The sequence below is a fragment of the Aythya fuligula genome, chromosome W, assembly GCF_009819795.1.
Source record: "Aythya fuligula isolate bAytFul2 chromosome W, bAytFul2.pri, whole genome shotgun sequence".
NCBI lineage: Eukaryota > Metazoa > Chordata > Aves > Anseriformes > Anatidae > Aythya > Aythya fuligula.
In genome coordinates, this window is record NC_045594.1 from 6192910 (window position 1) to 6217967 (window position 25058).

At 45.2% G+C, this 25058-nt stretch overlaps 2 protein-coding genes across 3 annotated transcripts in view; one reads left to right on the forward strand and one right to left on the reverse strand.

The window, feature by feature from the left end:
• Positions 1 to 12192: 12192 nt before the first annotated feature.
• On the reverse strand, positions 12193 to 12771 carry LOC116501275 (protein FAM210B, mitochondrial-like). The gene has a single exon (XM_032206796.1). It carries the CDS (start codon positions 12769 to 12771, stop codon positions 12193 to 12195), a length of 579 nt encoding a protein of 192 aa, XP_032062687.1.
• Positions 12772 to 20115: 7344 nt separating this feature from the next.
• LOC116501380 (nipped-B-like protein) overlaps positions 20116 to 25058 on the forward strand; it is a 192381-nt gene continuing 187438 nt past the window's right edge. For both annotated transcript variants that reach the window (XM_032206901.1, XM_032206903.1), the window contains exon 1: positions 20116 to 20406. The gene's annotated coding sequence lies outside the window, so the exon portion shown is untranslated. The remainder of the gene's footprint in view (positions 20407 to 25058) is intronic.

Genomic DNA, 25058 nt, shown 5'->3' on the forward strand with positions numbered 1-25058 from the left:
GGTGATAATAGGAAAATAATAATAATATGTACAAACAAGTGATGCACAATGCAATTGCTCACCACCCGCTGACCGATGCCCAGCTTAACCCCGAGCAGTCCGGCCCCCCTCCCCCCGGCTAGCCACCCCTATATATTGTTTAGCATGACGTCAGATGGTATGGAATACCCCTTTGGCTAGTTTGGGTCACCTGTCCTGGGTCTGTCCCCTCCCAGCTCTTACTGCACCCCCAGCCTGCCTGTTGGCAGGACAGAGCGAAAGGCTGAGATGTCCTTGGCTTGGTATAAGCACTGCTCTGCAACAATTAAAACATCGGGGTGTTATCAGCACTCTTCTCATCCTAAGCCAAAACACAGCATTCCACCAGCTACTAGGAAGAAAATTAATTCTGTTCTAACTGAAACCAGGACACCAGATAACACATGCTGTGGCTGACCCAGAGGACCAACCAACTATGGTATCAGTCGCCAGTCAAGTCAAAACAATGGAAACAGAAGTCAGCTCATTTAGTAAGGGAAGAAGCCTCTCCTAAGAAGGAGGGAGAAGGGGAAAAGGCAGGCACCTCTAAAGCAGAGCCATCACAAAAACAGCAGGAAGAAGAGACGGAAATCATAAAGGAATCAGAAACCACTCAATCCCTATCCCTGAGTGAGTTGCGAGAAATACAAAAGGATTATAGTCGACACCCAGGTGAACACATCCTCACCTGGCTGCTTTGATGCTGGGATTCTGGTGCCAATAGCCAACAATTAGAAGGCAATGAAGCCAAGCAGCTGGGATCCCTCTCTAGAGAAAGGGTAATTGACAAAGGAATTGGGAGAGGGACACAGGTTCTCAGCCTCTGGAGGTGACTCCTGGCAGCTGTGAAAAAAAGGTATCCCCATAAGGAAGATATTGTATATCAAGTAGGCAAGTGGGCCACTATGGATAAAGGTCTCCAGCATCTGCGGGAATTAGCTGTGCGGGAGATGATTTATAGTGATTTGGACAATGCCCAGACACCTCAAGATCCCGATGAAGTCCAGTGCACAACATCCATGTGGTGTAAATTGGTGCAGAGTGCACCATCATCACATGCCAGTACGCTGGCAGTAATTCAGTGGGATGAAGGGATGGGACCAACAGTGTATAATCTGTCCTGCCAGCTTCAAAAATAAGAAGACAATCTCTCTGCTCTGCTACAGGCCTGTGTCTCAGTTTTGGAGAAACTGTCCAAAAGACTTGACCACCTTGTAGAATGAGCATATCCCTCCTCATACAGACAGAGTGATATTTCAGCCACTAAGAATCAGTATTTTGCTGCTCAGGAGATAGAGTACCCAAGATGCACACCACGTGGCACCTTGTGGTTTTTATCTGCGTGACCACGGGGAAGATATGAGGAAATGGGATGGTGTACCTACTTCAACCCTAGCTGCTCTGGTACGTGAACTGAAAGGAAATACAGCAGCAAGAGGGGCTCCTAACAAAAACGCTGCTCCAGTTTGTGTTGGGCAGTTCCCCAGAGGCATTAGAAGAGCTGATGTTATTCTTGACCCTGATGAAGGGACCTCTGCTTCTCATTTGCAAGAATTAAGTGGCAGACACTCCAGCCAGGACTAGAGGGGCCCTGCCTCTGGCCAGGTAGAGGAGAGGGATAACTGGATTTATTGGACTGTGTGGATTCGATGGCCTGGCACTTCGGAACCACAAGAATACAAAGCTCTAGTGGACACTGGCGCACAATGTACCTTAATGCCATCAGGCTACCAATGGACAGAACTCATCTGTATCTCTGAAGTGACAGGGTGTTGTGGTTTAACCCGGCCGGCAGCTAAACACCACACAGCCGTTTGCTCACCCTCCCCTCTCCCTCTCTGGGATGGGGGAGAGAAATGGGAAACCGAAGCCTGTGAGTTGAGATAAAGACAGTTTATTAAGACAGGAAAATAATAATAACAATAATAATAATAATAACCATAATGATGATAATAGTACTACTAATAATAATGTGTACGAAACAAGTGATGCACAGTGCAATTGCTCACCACCCCCTGACCAATGCCCAGTCCAACCCCAAGCAGCCAGCCCCCCCCCCCCCCGGCTAGCCACCCCTATATATTGTTCAGCATGACATCAGATGGGATGGAATACCCCTTTGGCCAGTTTGGGTCAGCTGTTCTGGGTCTGTTCCCTCCCAGCTCTTGCTGCAACCCCAGCCTAGCCCATTGGCAGGACAGAGTGAGAAGCTGAAAAGTCCTTGTCTTGGTGTAAGCACTGCTCTGAAACAATTAAAACATCAGCATGTTATCAGCACTCTTCTCATCCTAAGGCAAAACATAGCACCCTGCCAGCTACTAGGATGAAAATTAACTCTGTCCTAACTGAAACCAGAACATATATCCACCCCTTATTCCATACCATTTATGTCATGCTAAGGTTACACTCTTTCCCATACATTCTAATTAATCACCATTTTCATCTATGGTATATAGCCATCATGGTAGCGATGACATATAGTATTATATAATAATTAATATGATACAATTCAACTCATGGGCTATTCTCACCCAGTATTAAATCCCCTTGAGGTACACACCGGACCTCCCCATTCTTTTGCACTACCTACCAAGTGCATCCCTGAGCAAAAGCAATCCCACGAATGGGTTTGCCTTCTCCTGAGGCAGGAGTAGCCCAGACTGTCTTACCCAGCATATTTCTTAGATGCACTACAGGAACTTTATCCCCTTCTACAGTACGTAACAGGTTTGATTGGGCAGGTCCAACTTGGTTGGCAGATCCCCTAGGATCTAGGGGATCCCTAACCAGGTGGCCTTTGCCAAATGTGTATCACAATTTTTGAATGTCCCAGCACCTGGACTGTTAAAGACAGGACTGTCTTTAACAGTCCATTGTATCGTTCAACTTTCCCGGAGGCTGGTGCATGATAGGGGATGTGATACACCCACTCAATACCATGTTCTTTGGCCCAAGTGTCTATAAGGTTGTTTCGGAAATGAGTCCCATTGTCTGACTCTATTCTTTCTGGGGTGCCATGTCGCCATAGGACTTGCTTTTCAAGGCCCAGGATAGTGTTCCGGGCGGTGGCATGAGGCACAGGATATGTTTCCAGCCATCCGGTGGTTGCTTCCACCATTGTAAGTACGTGGCACTTGCCATTGCGAGTTTGAGGGAGTGTGATGTAATCAATCTGCCAGGCCTCTCCATATTTATATTTCAGCCATCGTCCTCCATACCAAAGAGGCTTTGACCGTTTGGCTTGCACATGTTCCACAATCATGAATAACCTGTGCTACAGTGCCCATGGTCAGGTCCACCCCTCGATCACGAGAGCATCTATATATTGTGTCTATACCTTGATGGCCTGAGGTGTCATGGGCTCATCGGGCTATAAATAATTCACCTCTATGTTGCCAGTCCAGGTCCACCTGAGCCACTTCAATCTTAGCAGCTTGATCCACCTGCTGGTTGTTTTGATGTTCTTCAGTAGCCCGATTCTTGGGCACATGAACATCTACATGGCATACCTTTACAACCAGGTTCTCCATCCGAGCAGCAATATCTTGCCACAATGCAGCAGCCCAGATGGATTTGCCCCTGCACTGCCAGTTGTTCTATTTCCATTGCTGTAACCACCCCCACAGGGCATTTGCTACCATCCTTGAATCAGTGTAGAGATAGAGAACTGGCCACTTCTCTCGTTCAGCAATATCTAAAGCCAGCTGAATGGCCTTCACTTCTGCAAACTGACTCGAGTCACCTTCTCCCTCAACAGCTTCTGCAACTCGTCATGTAGGACTCCATACAGCAGCCTTCCATCTCCGATGCTTTCCCACAATACGACAGGACCCATCAGTGAACAGGGCATATTTCTCATTTTCTGGTAACTTGTACAGTGGGGCTTCTTCAGCACGGACCACCTCCTCCTCTGATGATATCCCAAAGTATTTACCTTCTGGCCAGTCCATAATAACTTCCAATATTCCTGGGCGACTGGGGTTTCCTATTCAAGCCCGCTGAGTAATCAGTGCAACCCACTTGCTCCATGTAGCATCAGTTGCATGATGTGTAGAGGGGACCCTTCCTTTGAACATCCAGCCCAGTACCAGCAGTCGGGGTGCCAGGAGGAGCTGCGCTTCAGTACTGACCACCTCCGAAGCAGATCGAACTCCTTCATATGCTGCCAATATCTCCTTTTCAGTTGGAGTGTAGCGGGCCTCAGATCCTCTGTATCCCCAACTCCAAAACCCCAAGGGTCACAGAATCACAGAATTTCTAGGTTGGAAGAGACCTCAAGATCATCGAGTCCAACCTCTGACCTAACACTAACAGTCCCCACTAAACCATATCCCTAAGCTCTACATCTAAACGTCTCTTAAAGACTTCCAGGGATGGTGACTCCACCACTTCCCTGGGCAGCCTGTTCCAATGCCTAACAACCCTTTCAGTAAAGAAGTTCTTCCTAACATCCAACCTAAAACTCCCCTGGTGCAACTTAAGCCCATTCCCCCTCGTCCTGTCACCAGGCACGTGGGAGAACAGACCAACCCCCACCTCACTACAGCTTCCCTTGAGGTACCTATAGAGAGCGATAAGGTCGCCCCTGAGCCTCCTCTTCTCCAAGCTGAACAAGCCCAGCTCCCTCAGCCGCTCCTCGTAGGACTTGTTCTCCAGGACCCTCACCAGCTTCGTCGCCCTTCTCTGGACCCGCTCAAGCACCTCGATGTCCTTCTTGTAGCGAGGGGCCCAAAACTGAACACAGGACTCGAGGTGCGGCCTCACCAGAGCTGAGTACAGGGGGACGATCACCTCCCTAGCCCTGCTGGCCACACTGTTTCTGATACAAGCCAGGATGCTGTTGGCCTTCTTGGCCACCTGAGCACACTGCTGGCTCATATTCAGCTGACTATCAACCATCACTCCCAGGTCCTTCTCTGCCTGGCAGCTCTCCAACCTTTCCTCTCCCAGCCTGTAGCTCTGCTTGGGGTTATTGCGCCCCAGGTGCAGGACCCGGCACTTGGCCTTGTTGAACTTCATGCAGTTGACCTCAGCCCATCGGTGCAGCCTATCCAGATCCTCCTGCAGAGCCTTCCTACCCTCAAGCAGATCGACACATGCACCTAACTTGGTGTCATCTGCAAACTTACTGAGGGTGCACTCAATGCCCTCGTCCAGATCATTGATGAAGATATTAAAGAGGACTGGCCCCAGCACCGAGCCCTGGGGGATGCCACTAGTGACTGGCCTCCAACTGGACTTGACTCCATTTACCACGACTCTTTGGGCCCGGCTATCCAGCCAGTTTCTAACCCAATGAAGCGTGCGCCAGTCCAAGCCAAGAGCAGCCAGTTTCTTGAGGAGAATGCTGTGGGAGACGGTGTCAAAAGCCTTGCTGAAGTCAAGGTAGACCACATCCACAGCCTTTCCCTCGTCCACCCAGTGTGTCACTTTGTCATAGAAGGAGATCAGGTTCGTCAAGCAGGACCTGCCTTTCATAAACCCATGCTGACTGGGCCTGATCGCCTGCTTGCCTTGCAAGTGCTGCGTGATGACTCTCAGGAGGATCTGCTCTATGAGCTTCCCTGGCACTGAGGTCAAACTGACAGGCCTGTAGTTTCCCGGGTCTGCCCTCTGGCCCTTCTTGTAGATGGGCGTCACATTTGCTAGCCGCCAGTCAACTGAGACCTCCCCCGATAGCCAGGACTGCTGATAAATGATGGACAGTGGCTTGGCCAGCTCCTCTGCCAGTTCTCTCAGTACCCTTGGGTGGATCCCATCCGGCCCCATCGACTTGTGCACATCCAAGTGCCATACCAGGTCACCAAACAGTTCTTCATGGATAGTGAGGGCCACATCCTGCTCCCCATCCCCTTCCACCAGCTCAGGGTACTGGGTATCCAGAGAACAACTGGTATTGCTGCTAAAGACTGAGGCAAAGAAGGCATTGAGCACCTCCGCCTTTTCCTCATCTCTTGTAACTAAGTTTCCCCCCGCATCCAGTAAAGGATGGAGATTCTCCTTAGTCCTTCTTTTTGTGTTGATGTATTTATAGAAACGTTTTTTGTTTTCTTTAATGGCAGTAGCCAGATTGAGCTCCAGATGAGCTTTGGCCTTCCTAATTTTGTCCCTGCACAGCCTCGCTACATCCTTAAAGTCCTCCCTAGTGGCCTGCCCACTTTTCCAAAGATTATAAACCCTCTTTTTTCTCCTAAGCTCAAGCCACAATTCTCTGTTGAGCCAGGCTGGTCTTCTTCCCCGCCAGCTCGTCTTTGGGCACGTGGGGACAGACCGTTCCTGCGCCATTAAGATTTCCCTCTTGAAGAGCGCCCAGCCTTCCTGGACTCCTCTGCCCTTCAGAACCGCCTCCCAAGGGACTCCACCAACTAGTGTCCTGAGCAGCTCAAAGTCAGCCCTCCGAAAGTCCAAGACAGCGGTTTTACTGGTCCCCTTCCTGGCCTCGTGAAGAATAGAGAACTCCACCATTTCGTGGTCACTCTGCCCAAGACAGCTCCCGACAATCACATCCTCCACCAGTCCTTCTCTGTGAAGAGAAGGTCTAGCGGGGCACCACCCCGGTAGGTTTACTAACCAGCTGCGTCAGGAAGCTATCTTCCACACTCTCCAGAAACCTCCTAGACTGCTTTCTCTGGGCTGTGTTGTGCTTCCAGGATATGTCAGGGAAGTTGAAGTCCCCCACGAGAACAAGCGCTGAAGATTTCGCAACTTCTGTCAGCTGCCTGTAGAATTCCTCATCCGTCTCCTCATCCTGGTTCGGCGGTCTATAACAGACCCCGACCAGGACACTAGCCTTGTTGTCCCTGCCGATCCTAACCCAAAGGGACTTGACCTTGTCATTCCCAACCTCGAGTTCTACAACCTTGAAAGACTCTCTAATATAGAGAGCCACACCACCACCCCTTCTGTGCTGCCTGTCCCTTCTGAAGAGCTTATAGCCAGGCATTGCAGCACTCCAGTCATGAGAGTGGTCCCACCACGTCTCCGTGATGGCAACCAAGTCGTAGCCTGCCTGCTGCACGATGGCTTCCAGCTCCTCCTGTTACCCATGCTGCGTGCATTGGTGTAGATGCACTTCAGCTGGGCCATTACCTTATCCTCCGGCCTTGCCATTGTTCCCCCTGGCACAGCCCCAACAATCCTAGCTTCAGCCCCATCCCCCTTCCTACCTAGTTTAAAGCCCTCTCAATGAGCCCTGCCAGCTCCTGGTCCAAGGTCGACATCGAGTTTCCCCAGGTTCTTTCTGCCAGAGGCTCCAGTTGGAGCCATTCTCCCCGGCTGCGGTGTAGAGCACATTCTTTATGTCTGGTCCTGTTCGGACTGGCCCAAGGGCTACTGCATGAACTATTTCCTGCTTAATTTGTTCAAAGGCTTGTCATTGCTCAGGGCCCCATTCATAATCATTCTTCTTACGGGTTACTTGGTAGAGCGCGTTTACATTCAGACTGTAATTTGCAATGTGCATTCTCCAAAACCCCATGACAACACGTCTGTGTTTCTTTTTTGCTAGTTGGTGGAGACATAGCTGTTTTTTTTGTTGATCACATCCATTGGGATTTGACAACGTCCATCTTGCCATTTTATTCCTAAAAACTGGATCTCTCATGCAGGTCCTTTGACTTTATTTTGTTTTATGGCAAAACCGGCCTTTGGAAGGGTTTGGACTATTTTCTTCCCTTTCTCGAAAACTTCCTCTGCTGTGTCACCCCACACAATAATGTCATCGATGTGCTGCAGGTGTTCAGGACCTCCCCCTTGTTCCAGTGCAGACTGAATCAGTCCATGGCAAATGGTAGGGCTGTGTTTCCACCTCTGGGGCAGCCGATTCCAAGTATATTGAACTCCCCTCCAAGTGAAGGCAAACTGTGGCCTGCACTCTGCTGCTAGAGGGATGGAGAAAAATGCATTAGCGATATCAATTGTGGCGTACCACTTGGCTGCCTTCGATTCCAGTTCGTACTGGAGTTCTAGCATATCCGGCACTGCAGCACTAGGTGGCGTGACTTCGTTCAGGCCACGATAGTCCCCTGTTAGTCTCCACTCACCATTAGACTTTCGCACTGGCCATATGGGACTATTGAAAGGTGAATGAGTCTTGCTGATCACTCCTTGGCTCTCCAGTTGACAAATTAGCTTATGGATGGTAATCATGGAGTCTTGGTTGGTGCGATATCGCCGCCGGTGCACAGTTGTGATAGCGATTGGCACTTGCTGTTCTTCGACCCTCGGCAACCCCACAACAGAAGGGTCCTCTGAGAGACCAGGCAATTGTTTCATGCCCTCTGTCTTTAAGGAAGCTATGCCAAAAGCCCACCAGTACCCTTTTGGGTCCTTGCAATATCCTCTTCTGAGATGGTCTATGCCAAGGATGCACGGAGCATCCAGGCCAGTCACAATACGGTGCTTTTCCCGCTCATTCCCAGTCAGACTCACTTCAGCCTCCAATACAGTCAACTGCTGGGATCCCCCTGTCACTCCATAAATACAGATGGGCTCTGGTCCTTTATAGCTTGATGGCATTGTGCACCGGTGTCTACTAAAGCCTTATACTTCAGTGCATTTGACGTGCCAGGCCATCGAATCCACACAGTCCAATAAACTCGATTGTCCCTTTCCTCCCCCTGGCTGGAGGCAGGGCCCCTCTAGTCCTGGTCAGAATCTTCTTAGTTTCTGTGTTTGAAGGACTGTCTGCTGGAAGTTGGAGCAGCAACTTTTCAGAGAATCTCTTTTTCTTGATTGTTTTCTTTTGCAACTCACGTACCTGTGTTTGTAGGGTCGTGGTAGATTTTCCATCCCATTTTCTCATGTCCTCTCCATGGTCACGTAGGTAAAACCACAGGGTGGCACGGGGTGAGTACCCACCATATCGTCTTCCTTGTGCCAATGAATGCTTACCCCTGACAGCTGAGACACTGGTTTGTACAGGTGGGGAGGAGAATAATCTCTCTTCAAGTTGGTGGACCTTGTCATAAAGTTTCTCCACAGCTGAGACGCAGGCCTGTAAGGAAGAGGAGAGACTTTCTTTGTACTGCCGGAGTTGTTTAGCCACTTCATCCACTGTGGGTTCCTCATCCTCTTTCCAGGCCATTATTGCCAATGAGCTGGCATATGATGAAGGACACCTGGCCTTTCAGAAGATCCTTCCGTTGTAGGATTGATGAAGGTTGAAGGTACTAAGCACTACCACAACGGTGCACCGACGGCAATATCGCACCAACCAAGACTCCATGATTACCATCCATGAGTTGGTTCATCGACTGGAGAGTCAAGGAGTGATCAGCAAGACTCGCTCACCCTTTAATAGTCCTATATGGCCAGTGCAAAAGTCTAATCGTGAGTGCAGGCTAACAGTAGACTATTGTGGCCTGAACGAAGTCACACTGCTGCTGAGTGCTGCAGTGCTGGACATGCTAGAACTTCAGTATGAACTAGAGTCAAAGGCAGCCAAGTGGTACGCCACAATTGATATTGCTCATGCATTTTTCTCCATCCCTCTAGCTTTTCTCCTGAAAGCTGGTTTTGCCATTAAACAGAGTAAGGTCAAGGGGCCTGCACAGGAAATCCAGTTCTTGGGGGTAAAATGGCAGGATAGAAGTTGCCATATTCTGATGGATGTGATCAACAAAATAATGGCAATGTCTCCGCCAACTAGCAAAAAAGAAACGCAAGCTTTCCTAGACCTTGTGGGATTCTGGAGAATGCATGTTCCAGGCTACAGTCAGCTTGTGAGTCCTCTATATCAAGTGACTCGAAAGAGAAACTATTTCAAGTGGGGCCCCGAGCAACAACAGGCCTTTGAACAACTCAAACAAGAAATAGCTCGTGCAGTAGCCCTTGGGCCTGTCTGTACTGGACCAGCTGTGCAAAACATACTTTACACTGCAGCTGGGGAGCATGGCCTCACCTGGAGCCTCTGGCAGAAAACTCCAGAAGAAACTCTGGGTCAACTGATGTTTTACGATGGGCAGTAGCTCTTCGTGAGGAAAGGGTAATGATAGGTGATTCATTACGTGAAGTGCCTTTCCCAACCTGTTCTGAGGTGTTTCCTGGGTGTCTCCTCCTTTTTGTTTATCTAGCAGTGTTTTCAAGGTGCCATGTGTGCGCTCTACAATGGCTTGACCCATGGGGGAATGAGGAATGCCTGTGATATGTCGGATACCCCAAGTTTGAAAAAAGGTTTGAAAGGAGTGACTACCATAGGTGGGGCCATTGTCGGTTTTTATTTCCTTTGGGATGCCTAGTGCTGCGAAAGCGACACGGCAGTGAGCCTGGACATGGTGACTAGTTTCACCTGCCGCAGCTGTCACCCAAATAGCATGAGAGAAAGTATCTACTGATACATGAACATATTTCAAGAGACCAAATTCTGGAATATGTGTTATGTTGGTCTGCCCTAACTGTAAGGACCGTAAGACCTCTATGGTTTACCATTAAAGACGGGGTCGAAACATATTGTTGACAGTCAGGACGTGTTTGGACAATCAATTTGGCGTCAGTGATCGATATAGTGAATTGTTTCGCCAAGGCTTTGGTGGATTGATGGAAAAAGGCATGGGATAAACATGCTTGCTCCAGCACCTTAGGCACGGGGGCAGTCAGGGTCATATTAGTTAGCTGGTCAGCATTTGCGTTACCCTCTGCAAAAATACCAGGTAACATGGTGTGGCTCCACATATGAATAATACAATGCAGGTGCACTCACTGCTCTACCAAAAATAGCAGCTCTTTAAATTTTAGAAACAAGTTTTCCTTTGGGATATGTCTCAAATGTGCCCTCTCAATGCGCTGAGTGATACCTACAGCATATTGGGAGTCCGATACAATATTCAAAGGTACTGTTCTTTTTCTTTTTTTTTCTCTTTTTTCTTTTTTTTTTTCTCTTTTTTTTTTCTCTTTTTTTTTTTTCTCTCTCTTTTTTTTTTTTTTCTGGATGCATGGAGCCCATGTCCTCGATCACTTCATTGATTCATCGCAAATCATGCAGTAATCTCCATTTCCCGCTCTTCTTCTTGATGACAAACACTGGTGAATTCCATGGCTGTTTGTCGGAACAATATGTCCTCGTTGGAGTTGTTCTTGAACAAAGTCCTGCAGACTACTGCTCAGAAAAGAATTCATTGAGCAATTCTAGTTCCCTTTGGTATTGACAATGGTGGAGACAGTGTCCAAGCCATAGCTTGAATTTGTCCATTATAATTGGCATCAATTATCCCTGGCAAAACAAACAATCCGGTCAAAGTTGTACTTGATTGTCCTAACAGCAATACACTACAGTCATTCCCAATTGGTCCTTTGATGTTCAATGGAATTTTATGAATGTGAGTACCCCACAACGTGGTGTCTGTTACTGTGGAGACATCCACTCTGGTAACTCCCTCTGGTTCTTGCTGAGAGGGTGTCCATGGTGGTAACCGTGGCAGTGGGGCTGCAGCGCAGAACCCTGCTCCACCGTGGTACTCCATGGGCTGCAGGGGGACAGCCTGCTTCACCATGGTCCTCACCACAGGCTGCAGGGGACTTCTGCTCCGGTGCCTGGAGCACCTCTCCCCCTCCTTCTTCAGTGACCTTGGCGCCTGCAAGGCTGTTCCTCACTCCTCTCACTCTCCCAGCTGCTGTGAAGTGCAGCATTTTTTTTTTTCCTTTTTTTTTCTCTTTCCTACATCTGCTCTCACAGAGGCTCAAACAACATTGCTTATTGGCTCGGCTCTGGTCAGTACCGGGGCCCTTACCTAACATGGGGCAGCTTCTAGACTCTTCTCACAGAAGCCACACCTATGGCCCCCTGCTACCAAAAGCTTGCCACGTAAACCCACTACATTCCACCCCTCGCCTTTCTGAAAAGCATAATTAAGAATAATCACAATATACTCTTTACAACTATCACAATCTTCACAAACTTCACTTACACCTAAAAGAAAAAGAATTCCCCACACCAAAATAAACATAACATCATCACGACACCGACGAGGTGGACAATTTACTCACACACCACCCCTCATCCCTTCACCACACTAATATGAAACACATTCCTTCACAATTACAACTTTATTGAATTCTTCACAACTTTTATGTTCATAAAAATGTCCAGTCCATGTTTTGATCGTTACTTCTCTCAACTGTCATCCTTATCTCAAATTCCTTGAGCCCCACATTGGGCGATTAAAAAACAAGAAGTTATCACGGATTTGGGGTAGGAGGTTTAAAGAAACCAATCTTCTGGCAGTATCGGACAATAAATGGCACAGAAACTATTGTAATGCTGATTCGTACTGGAGCAAACAATTTGTGAATAGCATATGCCAACACAAATGTGCTTGTACCAGCAGCCCTTTTAGATTGCAGCAATGATTCACTGAAACCAAGTTTGAAGAGAACTGCAGTCATATCCACACCACTTGACACAGCCAGGTAGAAGATTCCTAGAGATACTGATGAAATTCCAACGTGGAAGGTAACCCCTACAGCACCACATTCTTTGAAAAATTTTTTCAGTTGCTGGTATTTATTGAGTTTCTTGTTTTCCCTGCTGAGATCTGTGGCTGCCTTTTCAGGGGATCCACCCACATCCTTGGCCAAGCTGCCGGCGGCGGCCCGCAGCACCAGCAGAGGGGCTGGCGAGCCGGGGGGAGGCCGGCCCGGGGGTGGGGGGTAGGGGGGATGGCATGGGGGGCAGCAGCGGCGGCGGCAGGCGGCGGGCGGGGGCCCGTGGGGCGGCGGGCCCGGGTGCAGCAGCAGGCGAAACATGGCAGCGCCCATTTCTCAAACCGGAGAAATGCAGCAGCCAGCGGCGGGTGCCCAGAAGCTGACAGCGGGGCGGGCGGCGGCGATGGCGGCGCTGATGGCCGCAATGGCATCGAGTACAGAGTGGCCGCCATGGGTTGGGATATTGTCTCTGCCTCTATTCCCAAGTCTATCAGGTTTGCTTTCTCTGGTGGTATGCAGTCACCGCTTTTTATTTCACCCGCCTGCATAGCCTGAGTGGCTGCTGTTGGTTCCCTTTTTTCTGTTTGCCATGATCTCAGTGTCTTAGTTGCTAAGCGCAAATATCGTCATCACCTCAGCAGCTGTAGTATCTCCCCCCAAGGCAGCGTCCCATATAGTTGTCCCAGAATTTTCCCATGTTTTTAAGTCAAACACCGCCGAAACTGTGGACGGGGCCCCATTCTTTTGCAAAAATTTCAACAATAGTTTTATCTTAAACGGATCATATTTCACTCCCCTTTTTGTTAGCAGTTGCATTAATAGTTTTACTATAACCTCTTCTGCCACAAGGTTAGCTCCCATGATCAATGCCCAGCTGCTAATCTGTCCTTCAGGTGATGTCCAGGGGCTGAAGCTGCAGTCCAGCTGCGAGCTTGACTCGTTCGGCTGGGTTCCCTTCGGACACTCATGCAGCGCTGCTACTCCCCATTGGGGTCACCATTTGAAGGGATGCAAGACACGGACTCCTGATGGCTCTTGAACAGGAGACCTTTAATGCCCTTTTTCACTACTACATATACTTTCCCTGTAGCCCCACGTGCTGTCCACGCGCCCGAATCTGTCATACAATTGGTTAGAGACCCTCAGACACGTGCCTCGAGCCAGCCAGCAATTGGCCATTGCCCCAAAGCTCATCTTTAACACTGTAGCCAATTTACTTTATCTCAACCTTGCTCAAATGTTTGTTTCTACCGCTTGTTTCCTCATTATCTCTAATTCAGGGACATGTGAAACAGCGCAAAGCCACCTGCGAATTCATTTCCCACAGTTGACCTCTGGGTTTCTGGAGCTGGGGCTATCGAGGATCAGAAGCCAATTACACCCCAACTGAAAAAGAGATACTCATGGCATATGAGGGTGTTCGAGCTGCTTCAGAAGTTGTGGGTACAGAAGCACAGCTCCTCTTGGCACCATGGCTACCTGTGTTACATCGGATGTTCAAAGGGAAAATTCCAACTACACACCATGCGACTGATACTACGTGGAGTAAGTGGATAGCGTTAATTACACAGCGGTCTCGAATGGGAAAACCTAATCGCCCAGGAACTCTGGAAGACATCATGGACTGGCCGGAAGACAGACATTTCAGAGTGCCAACGAGGTAACCCATGCTGAAGAGGCACCACCATACAATGAGTTGCCAGAAGACAGAAAGCAGTATGTGTTGTTTACTGACGGATCCTGCCATGTGGTACGGAGCCATTGGAAATGGAAAGCTGCTGTGTGGAGTCCCACACGATGAGTTGTGGAGGCCATGGAAGGGGAAGGCGAGTTGAGTCAGTATGCAGAAGTGAAAGCCATACAACTAGCCCTAGAGATTGCCAAAAGAGAAAAATGGCCAGTACTGTATCTCTACACTGACTCATGGATGGTGGCAAATGAGCTGTGGGGGTGGCTGCAGCAATGGAAACAGAGCAACTGGCAGCGCAGAGGTAAACCTATCTGGGCTGCTACCCTGTGGCAAGATATTGCCGTCCGAGTAGAAAACCTGGATGTAAAAGTATGTAATGTAGATGCCCACATGCCCAAGAGTTGCGCTACTGAAGAGCATCAGAACAACGAAGAAGTGGATCGAGCTTTGAAAATTGAAGTGGCTCAGGTGGACCTGGACTGGGGACGTAAGGGTGAGCTGTTTGTAGCTTGAAGGGCCTATGAAAATATCAGGACATCTGGGGAGGGATGCCACATACAGATGGGCTTGTGATCGAGGGGTAGACCTGACCACTGAGGCCATTACACAGGTTACCCATGAGTGTGAGACCTGTGCTGCAATCAAGAAAGCCATGAAGGTAAAATCTCCCTGGAACAGGGGGAGGTGGCTAGGGTTTCAATATGGTGGGGCCTGGCAAATTGACTATATCGGACCACTCCCACAAACCCACCAAGGCAAACGGTACATACTCACCATGGTAGAAGCAACTACTGGGTGGCTGGAAACATACCCCATAAAGCATGCCACAGCCTGAAACACCATCTTGGGCCTAGAAAGGCAAGTGCTGTGGCATCATGGTACACCAGAGAGAATTGAGTCTGACAATGGGAGTCATTTCCGAAACAATCTTGTTACCTCCTGGGCCAAGAGGCACATTGAGTGGGTGTACTGCATCCCTTAACACCCACAAGCCTCTGGGAAGGTTGAGAGGTACAATGGACTACGTTACGAGCATTGGGTGCTGGGACATGGAAACAATGGGATATAAATCTACCAGAAGCCACTTGGCTTGTTAACAACAGGGGGGGGTCTGACAGCCATGCTGGTCCTGCCGAAACAAAACCCCTACACACAGTGAAAGGAGCTAAAGTCCCGTAGTGCATGTAGGAAAATGGATGGGGAAGGTGGTGTGGGTTGCTCCTGCCTCAGGAAAAGGCAAACCCACTCGTGGGATTGTCTTCGCCCAAGGACCAGGGTATACCTGGTGGGTCATGCAAAAGAATGGGGATATCAAGTGCGTGCCTCAAGGAGATTTAACCTTGAGAGAAAACTAATCTGTAATCTAAATTATACGTTGTAAGAAGACACTGCAGGATCAACGACAGGTCAACTTTGCAAAGAACCGGGCGAGTACAACAAGGACTTGAGCTAAGCTGGTGCTGGCGTCCAGACATCCAACTTCGCCTGCCCTGAGTGACCACTTTGGCAGATGAAGACCAAATCACCAACAGTTCTTATGAACATTTTCCGAGAAAGACCTACAGAATGAAAAGATACACCTACCTATCAATCTGTTAAAGAACAAGGAACAATGGTGATGAGAATACTTATATGCTAAAGCATGGGGGACCTGAGAGTGACATAAATGGTATGGAATAAGGGGTGGAGGTTGTACTGGGTCTGGCTGGGATGTTAACTTTCCCTGCAGCAACCCATACAGTGCTGTACTCTGCACTTGTAGCTAGAACAGCAGTGGTATCACACCAGTGTTGTGTCTGCTGCTGAGCAGTGCTGGCACAGCATCAGGACTCTCTCTAACCCTCCTAGGGGGTGGGCAAAAGAAATGAGAAAGAAACATCACCAGGGCAGCTGACCTAAACCAACCAAAGGGATATTCCATACCATATGATGTCACACTCGGCAATAAAAGGTGGAAACAGGAAGAGGGGAGGGGTGGGCTCTCGTTGCAAAAACATCGGTCCTCCTCCCGAACACCGGCTACGTGCATTGAGGCCCTGCTTCAAGGACGTGGTCAAGCATCGCTCATTTGTGGGAAGTAGAGAGTAATTTCCTTCCTCTGCACTTCCACATAGCCTTTACTTGTTTTGTTTTGTTCTGTTTTTTTTTTTTTTTTTTTTTTTTTCCTTTCCCCCTCCCTTTCCCCTTTTTCCCTTTAGTTAAATTGATTAATAATAATTTTTCCTTAATAATTATTCTTTTTTTTTTTTCCATTAAATTATCCTTATCTCAACCCGTGAGTTGTTCTTTCCTTTACTTCATCCCCTCCTCATCTAAGGAGGGGGAGTGAGAGAGCGGTTTCTGTGTTCAGCTGCCTAGCTTGGTAAAACCACCACAGCTATGTAACTAGTAGGTGTACTGTCCTGCTTGTGGGATGCCCACCACTGCAATTGCGAATAAAAAAAAATGCTACTTCACTGAGATCATTGGCTGAGCCTATGTTATTGGCTACAGTGTTTCTCAAAACGCGCAAAACTGACTCCACATAGGGAGATTAATAAAATTTATTGTCTATCACTAGCAAGCTAGAACATTTAAAAACTAAAAGCGAACAGAATACCTCCCCCACCCTCTTCTATGCCCTCCCTGAGCGACAACGGGGAATGGCGAATCGGGGGTTGTGGTCAGCACTTCATCTCTGCCGCTCCTTCATGGTCATTCTCTTCCCCTGCTCCAGCATGAGGTCCCTCCCACGGGATGCAGTCCTTCCCAAAATGATCCTGTGTGGGTTTCCCACAGGCAGCAGGTCTTCAAGAACTGCTCCCACATGGGTCCGTACCATGGGTTCCATCCGTCAGGAGCATCTGAATCTTTAATTCCTGCCTTTTAAAATTACATTAAAAATACTGAATTATTTGTTCCCTTTGAAGAACAAGAAATTAGTCGCAAAATAAATGACTGTGAAAACAGTTTAGATTTATGGGAGCTCAGTCATTTATTTAGAGCAAAAGACACATTCTCCTTTGACTTCAAAGGCATCGGGATTAGGTTCTAAAGCTTTACCCTGAAATTTGCAGTTCATTTTCACAACCAGGTGTGGATTTATCTGGGGATTTTAGATAGCTTTGCCCTCCTCTGTACTGCCAGCAGCTTTGTTTAGTTCAGTGTACACTCCTTAGTGTGCCACAGTCACGGTTGACTGCATACCTCCTCCCATACAGATTAGAACTACCTCCGCCCCATGACTAAGGCCTGGAACAGAAAAAAGGTTTAAAGTCTCTTTTGATATGTTTTCTGATAATATTCCGAAATACTCATTTTTATCCATTTTTTTTGGCTATTTCACATATAATGAGATACACCACATGCATACTAAAATATTTTTACTAACGTGAGCTTTCATTCTGCAATCATTTTTTGTGAGTAGACCTTTGAAGACAAAAGGAATACAGGGAACCACTTGTATAAACACAATTGAAGAATTTGAACTTTCATTTTAAAAAATGGATTAAAGTAATATCTAAAGGAATAATAATAATTAAAAAAAACCACAATAATTTAATTTCCCTTAAGTAAAAAAAAAATCCTCATTTGCTCATACATGTTACAATAACATCTTCTAAATCAACTAATAAATTAGTTGCTTTCTCATGCAGGTAGTAACATCATAGTATTCAAACAAAATAGCCATTTCTACAAATTCCTTCAGTTAAACAAGATTTTAAAAGCATAAAATGGGCCAGTGACATTCTCACTGGAAAATTCTGACTAAAACAGAATAGCCAAGTAGGTGTGTCTTACAACGATGATTGCACTGGCTAAACCATATTTGATATGGAAAACACCTGGCATTTGAAAAACAAAATTGCAGTATCTAAATCACCAATTAAGAAAAAAAAATCTTTATATAAATTAATGAAATCACATAAAGATTCCAACAACATGAATCGGTAACAATAAGTTAGAAGTAGATTGAAATAGTATTCCTGGGCCAACTTTGTCATGTTAGAATAACATTTTCCTTTGAATTCATAGGTGCGTAAGTCCTGTATGTCCATACATGTGTGTGGACTCTAAAGAGATAGTTTATTAAACTTTAGTTTATTATGAAAAAAAAAAAAAAACAACAAAACACCTTGATTTACAGAGTTGCACTGTATTAAATTAAGCACAAAGATTTTTATGAACATGCTTCATCTACTTCACCAATTATTCTCCTTTATTTCAAATGGATAACTTGAAATTTTAAATGTATAAACAAATATAGGATTAGGACCTTTTATATTAAGTTGCAACAAAGGTATATAATACATATTTTCAGAGCCTGGTTTACTCCATCTCCATTAAATTTACATGAGCATATATACACATTAGATATAAGTATTTCCAGTACTGAATTACTATATTATCTAGTGCCATTTTCATTTCTGTACTTTCAAACACACTCATAAATTGAACTTTGATTCATCCAACATTACAAATTTAATAGTTAGGCTTGAGAGATGCATTTAAAATCTGCCTTAAAGACAGACCATTATACAGAAAATTATAAGACTGAAAAATTCAAGTGCATTAGTGTAAGATACCTCTTTATCCATCCAGAACTTAAAGGATGTGTTTATGTCACAGGATATTTACAGCTAGTTGTGTCCAATTGCATGGCTGAATCCTGAAGTCCACAGTCGAGCAAAGCTTCCTTTAAACATCAAAGGATTTTTGTCAAAGTATTGAGGAGCACACACTCACAGCAGAAGCGAGTATGAGAAGACAGTTAAATCATTAAATGTAAATGCTTCTTCACTATTATCCTGTGGTATGATTATTCAGTTTTGCCTGTACAGAGGATAAACAAAATCTTTCATACTAGGACATTCTCTTTCTCCAAACAGTCCTTCACAACCCAGATTTAAAATATTTCCAGTAAATCTTGTGGTGGTGGCGAGCATCAACCTCCAGCATAGGACCCTTCACCTCAAGATCTGCATTTTTCCCCGTGCTCGTCCAAAAAAGTTGTTTTTAAAAGTCACTCCAGTTCGATATGTCCACCTGGAAATTCCTCACCCCGACATCACTTTCAGCATCGGGTGTTTCAGTTCCTGCGACACAGCCTCTTAAAATCCACAGAGAATGACAGTAAACAGTGTCCCAGGTCTGCCACATCTCACTCGCTGGGCCGGAGGGGGACTGCCACCTTTGTGGTTTTATTATAAGGCGCGTTTTTAAGTATGCCTCCTGCGAGGCGGCTTTTTGCAGTCATTTGCGGTCCTCCTTCCCACCATCCTCAAGGAAGACAAAAATAAACTCAAAACATGTTTGTTTGTTTGTTTGTTTTTTCAACGGTCACTTCTTCACGAATCGCTGACTGCCTTCGTCTCAGCGCAGGTCTGAGCGTAAACTCCGATCACGTTTCGCACACCAGAAAGGAAAATAAAAGAAAGAGAAACTCAGGCAGCAGCTGTAGAGGTGGAGATAGGGAGAGACAACCGCGCAGCGGAAATTCAGTTGTGCCCGCCGCCGACAAGCGCGGCGAGACAGAGGGAGTCTCTCCAGCTGCGGCAAAGCCGGGAGGGGAACGACGTGGAGCAGCGCAGTGGCGACAGCGGAAGCGGTGCTCGCTGAGCGAGCGAGAGGGAGGCGGTAAAGGAAAGGGGGAGGCTGTTAGTGTTTGGCGCCGGTGGAGGGAGTCATTCCTGCAACTGCACTTCCGGTCGGCATTTTGTTCTGAGAGGGAGCGAGAAAGACATACACACAGGATTCGATCTTTTCCTTTTCCCTCTTCCTTCTCCCTCTCCTTCTCCTTCTCCCTCCTTCTCCACCCCCACTTCTTCTCCCTATCCCCCCCCGCTTCTCGCTCGGTACCGACTCACCGTGCCTAGGCTGTCCCCTCCCCCGTCTTCCTGCACTCGCACGCAGAGGAAGCGGCGGCCTCTTGGCAGCGCTGCCCTGCCCCCCCCCCCCCCCCCCCCCCCCCCCCCCCGCCTCGCTCCCTTGCGGCTCGGACTGTGTCTCGGAACAGGTTCGGCCCAGCGCGGCCCAGCCCGCGTTGATGTTGTGAAGTAGATTTGGGGGAAGGGATTTGTCTCGGTCGCTCACCCCCCAGCTCTACATGTTCGCTGCACTGAGGAGACGGAAGAGGAACCAGCCCCCCTCCCGGCCCGGATTATTGTTGTTATATTATCTCCTCTCCTCCCGCTCCGCGGCGGCGGCCTAGTAGCGACAGCTCCTCTGAGGAGGGAGGGGGGTGGAATTCTCTCTCCCTTTCTCGGATTCTCGTTGGATTCAGACGCCGATTTGCTCAGGTAATCCCCCTCCTTGTCTCCCCTTCTCCCTGCCCTCTCCAGCAACGGGCCGGGCCTTACAGCCCAGGCGGCCCAACGCTGCAGGTAGCAGAGGGGATTAGCTGTTATCCGGGGTAGAGGGGAATAAGTGGCAACCGGAGGTGTTTATTTTGTAGCTCCCCTTTCTGCTCGCTCGGGTTTAGCGGAGGAGATTGTTTTTTCCCGGGCTGCCGGGAGGCCTAGGCCCGGTAGAGAGCGCAGGCCTGCCTGCCGACGCTCGGGGATTGGAAAGATGAAGCGGCTTCTCAGTGACAGGCCTCAACCCGGAGCTGAGAAGGAGGAGGAAATAATAGTTACACGCAAACGTGCACCGATCCTGTTCCATATTTACAGCTAGGGCAAGTAAGTTCCCTGGTGTAAGGTCCCAGCACAGACAGCCCTTTGAACTGAGGAAGGAGTAAGTGGAGAAATGGGGCAAGAGAGACAATGTAAATACCTAGAAACAAAAATGTCTATCTTCACCATTCTCTTCTAACAAACTCAATTCTGAACATTCAAAAGTTTGAATGCACATGGATTTATAATGTGCAAATGTTTGATCTCTAAGATAATGATTGGTTAGTGTGTTAATCACTTCATTTCATATATTTATAGAGTAAAACTAGACCTTGTGGGGAGATTGACAAGACACAGGCACCTGCAGATCCACGAAATACAGATAGACAAGCATATGTACTAAAATCAAAATAAATATTCTTTTCTAACAAACAGAAAATGGGAAAGGGATTGTGTGTAAAGTGGTACATTTATGGCATTTCAGGGGCCAAGATGAAGATGAGATCTTACCCTAAGTACTTGAGAATCAAATTTAATTAAGTGAAAAGTGAGGAACGTTTAAGAAGTGTCATTCTTTCTTGTCAGGCCATATCACTTTGAGATCCTGAGGTTGTTATTGGCTGTTTGTGTCCATGATGTTTGAATACGTAATTAGGTGTCATTTTAACAGGTCAAATGTGTTTTGTAATTGACTGTTGATTAAGTGTCAGGTCTTTATAAATAAATGGTAGCTAATTTTTCAGTAAAGTAAATCTTGGACTTACGGCATGTTGGAGTTGAGAGTTATTAAAAATTGAGGTAGGTTTAAAAACACCCTACGAACTAATAAAAATACTCATCCAGAAATTATGTAATTGAGGGAAATCTTAAGATACCAAGTTTCATCTTTCATACAGAAAGGAAACTTATAAATGACAAACAAGTATCAACATTTCATAGTTTGTCTTTTTAAGTAAGCTTTTGAGTTGTTCAGGCAGACCTATTATAATCACGGTTGGTTATTTCATGTAATAAAGTAACTTTCTGGGATATTGTGTTTAGAGTTTTAAAACTGCATTATGCCTCTGAGTGCCCTGATACATGTTTAAAGGGGTGAAGTTAATATAGCTGTCACATAGAAGGCGTGTTTTTAATGCTGTAAATCCGTGTAGTAGTCAGTAGCATGTCCATGATTTGTATTGGTCAGGGAGCAGTTTGAATTTTAAAAAGCCTGACGATCCTGTTGAGCTCCAATCCCGGCCTCCCTCCCTCCACTAATCTTCCATTCCTGTCTTTGTGCTGCTTGGTCCTGTTAGACACTGTTTGCAACAGGGCCTTAGGCCTATGTACATGTAGAATAATCGAACCGTTTATGCTTAGATAAAGCAACTTTTTATTTTTAAACCTCGTGAATTGCTGAGGGAGCCATTAGTTGTCTCAATCTGTCCCTATTTCTGTGTGTAGCTGAGTTGTTGTTTTCTTTTGGCATGTAGTGTGCATGGGGGTCGGGTGTAATTCTGCTTTGCAGGAAAGAAAGGACAGTGCTGAAGTAATTGTAGTTCTTGGTTAGTTTTCACCATCAGGAAGCAATGTTAGCTGTAGCGTTTTGTTGTTTAAAACAACTCTTGTTTTAACAAAAATGAGTTTGTTAAGCTAACAGTGGTGAACTTCTCTGACTTATATTTAAATACAATCTCCTTAAATGAAAAATGAGATATGAGCAGGAAATGAGCTACTGCAGTTATTTAGTTCCTGTCAAGTTGTTTTATGGCTTTTTTTTTTTTTATAATCAGAAATCATACACTTTTTTGATATCAAAAATAGGCGTATTTACAGAGGGAAACTTAAGATGCTGGCTATTTGTGATTTATAATGAGGTGGGTTATTTTGAGCCATATATGGTTAATCCTGAATTAGTTGCATTATCACAGTTTATGTAGTTGTAAATTTCTTTATATTTTATATATGTAATGGAGAAATGTAAGGTGGCTTTTTTTTTTTTTTTTTTTTTTAGATTGTATTTATAGTACATTTAAGTGTGCGCGTGGGGGAAGCTTGACTTATTTCACTTTAATACCTCTCTTACCCTAGCATTAGGAGTTAAAATTGATCCACTGTCACAACAGCTAGTTGCTTAGGTTGTAGTTATTTTATTCATGTTATGGAATTACAAAATTAATTATTCTTGAGGTGTTAGCTGTAACAATTATTTTAACAGAGAGGAAAAAAGGAAAATGTTTTCTTCTGGTTATCTTTTGTGCTTTTGACTATCTTGTATGCAAGAAACAAGTTCAAAACATACAAGTTTTTTTTTTCTTCTTTTCCTCTCAACTACTTAAATGTTTTACATGAAGTTATTCTAATAAAAAAACATTTCCCTGAAGCTTTTGCTATCTTGTAAAGCTGATTTTTATGTTTTTAAAAATATTTTTAATAAAGAGAAACAGGCATACCACTGAAAATTATTTTTTACATTTAAAGTGTTTTCATTTGGATTTAAGAGAAATACAGAGAAGGATCAGAGAAGCAATATTATACCGCTAAAACAATTTGCGGATCTCTGTTCTACATAAGACTACATGTACCCCAGTGCAAGCTCATTACATGTTTGGGACTCCATGGACAATAATGTTCATATGTCTCTTCTTGTCAAATCAAGGTAATATGTAGTAATGTCTTTAGGTTAGAAAGGTTAGGTTGTTTTTTGTATGATGATAATTATAATGCTGCTTTAATCCTGAATCATGTATATATTCCTCTATAATATAAATAAACTGTATTTTGAAGGATACTAGATGAAAAAACAGTGTGAATTGATTTGAGCCAGTTTCCTATTGCAATTTTCTGTGTGTTCAGTGGTAAATGTGTGGTATTTTTTGTGTGTGTATTATATTACAAAGTGTTAAAATCATTCTTTAAATTAATTTTAATATTAACTTCATAAATATTATACAATACGTGTAAAATTAGTGGATAAGTGCTAGTAACTAGAAGGAGAAATTATACTCCTATTCTGAATATCTAGACCTAAGAAATAAATTGTTTTCAAAATCAGAACTTTATGCTCTCTAGAAATTATTCCAGAGACAGAATTGGAAAAATATGAGCTGTGATAATTTTAGAGTTTAGTGTCTGGTAGGTGTGAATTGGATCATCCAGTGTTAGAATAGCTATTCACTGTTACAAGATATGTTATTAGAAATATTTAACAATTGAAAAAATGGCTGTTTTAATGATACAACTTATTTTCAGTCTTCCTTTACATATGCCTTTATTAACATACAAATTATGTTAGCTGTTGATTTTTAATCATCAGCAGTAAGGAGTACTCAGTTGCACAGAGAAACTTACAAGGAAATGTTTGAAGTTGGTGATATCTATATGGTATTGGTAATAACCCTGTATAATAAGGCTTTTTAAGAATCAAAAAAGGAAGTACTTCTAAAATTACAGTATTATAAAACCTTTCAATACAGTTCATCTGTATTTGTTTTTATTTTATTAGTGTTACAACCATACTTAGTAGACGATCCTGATGTGTGAAGTATTTGGAAGTGCTTTATGTTGATGTCTATTGCACCCCAGGAGTGAGGAAATTGTGTTTGAGGAGATTGTGCAGGACCTATGATTTGTGTCTCACTTCCCGTCCTGACTGTTCACTGTAGAAAATCTCACTAGCAAAAGGGAGGGGATGAAATTTCTACACGCAGCTGGGCCAAAAATTCTAAAAGGAAATCAAGTCAAATTGAATGTAGTTGTTGGTACTGTACTTGAAGGTGACTACTTGGTTTACACAAATAACTTTAAAAAAATATATATATGCATTGAAGAACATTTCTTATGTTAAAGTCTTTCAGTTAGAACAAATTCTAGAAGACTATTTTTTAGTGCTTTTTTAGTGTTTATGTCAGTTGGTTCTAAATTTTTTCAATCAGAGATCTCAATTCTTTATATGGTTAGATATTCCCATTTTTTCAAATTATTGCTATGGTTTGATATGAAGCATTTTGTTTTTTGCAGCAGTGTGTATGTGTAGACATGCATTTTACAGGAACAGTGTTAAAAAACATTAGGCTGCAAAGTCAGGGACTCAGGTAAGGAACGAACAGACTTCAGAAACAAACATAATCCAGTCTCCTTCTCCATACACTGGGCATTTAGCTACATTATTGTATTCCCTCTTACCCTTATGTCCCCAATTCAGTGCCTCATATGGTGCATGGGAAATGTCAGCTGACTAGTATACTGTTATAACCTAGTATATTTTTTTATATTTTATTTTTTATTTTTTTAAAACCTAGTTTTATTTTTTTGTATTATAACCTAATATATATTTGTTTTTCTTTGTCATTCAGTGT

Coding starts and splice junctions, on each gene's coding strand:
- LOC116501275 (XM_032206796.1), bottom strand. CDS start 12,771: ATGGGCGCTGCCATGTTTCGCCTGCTGCTGCACCCGGGCCCGCCGCCC.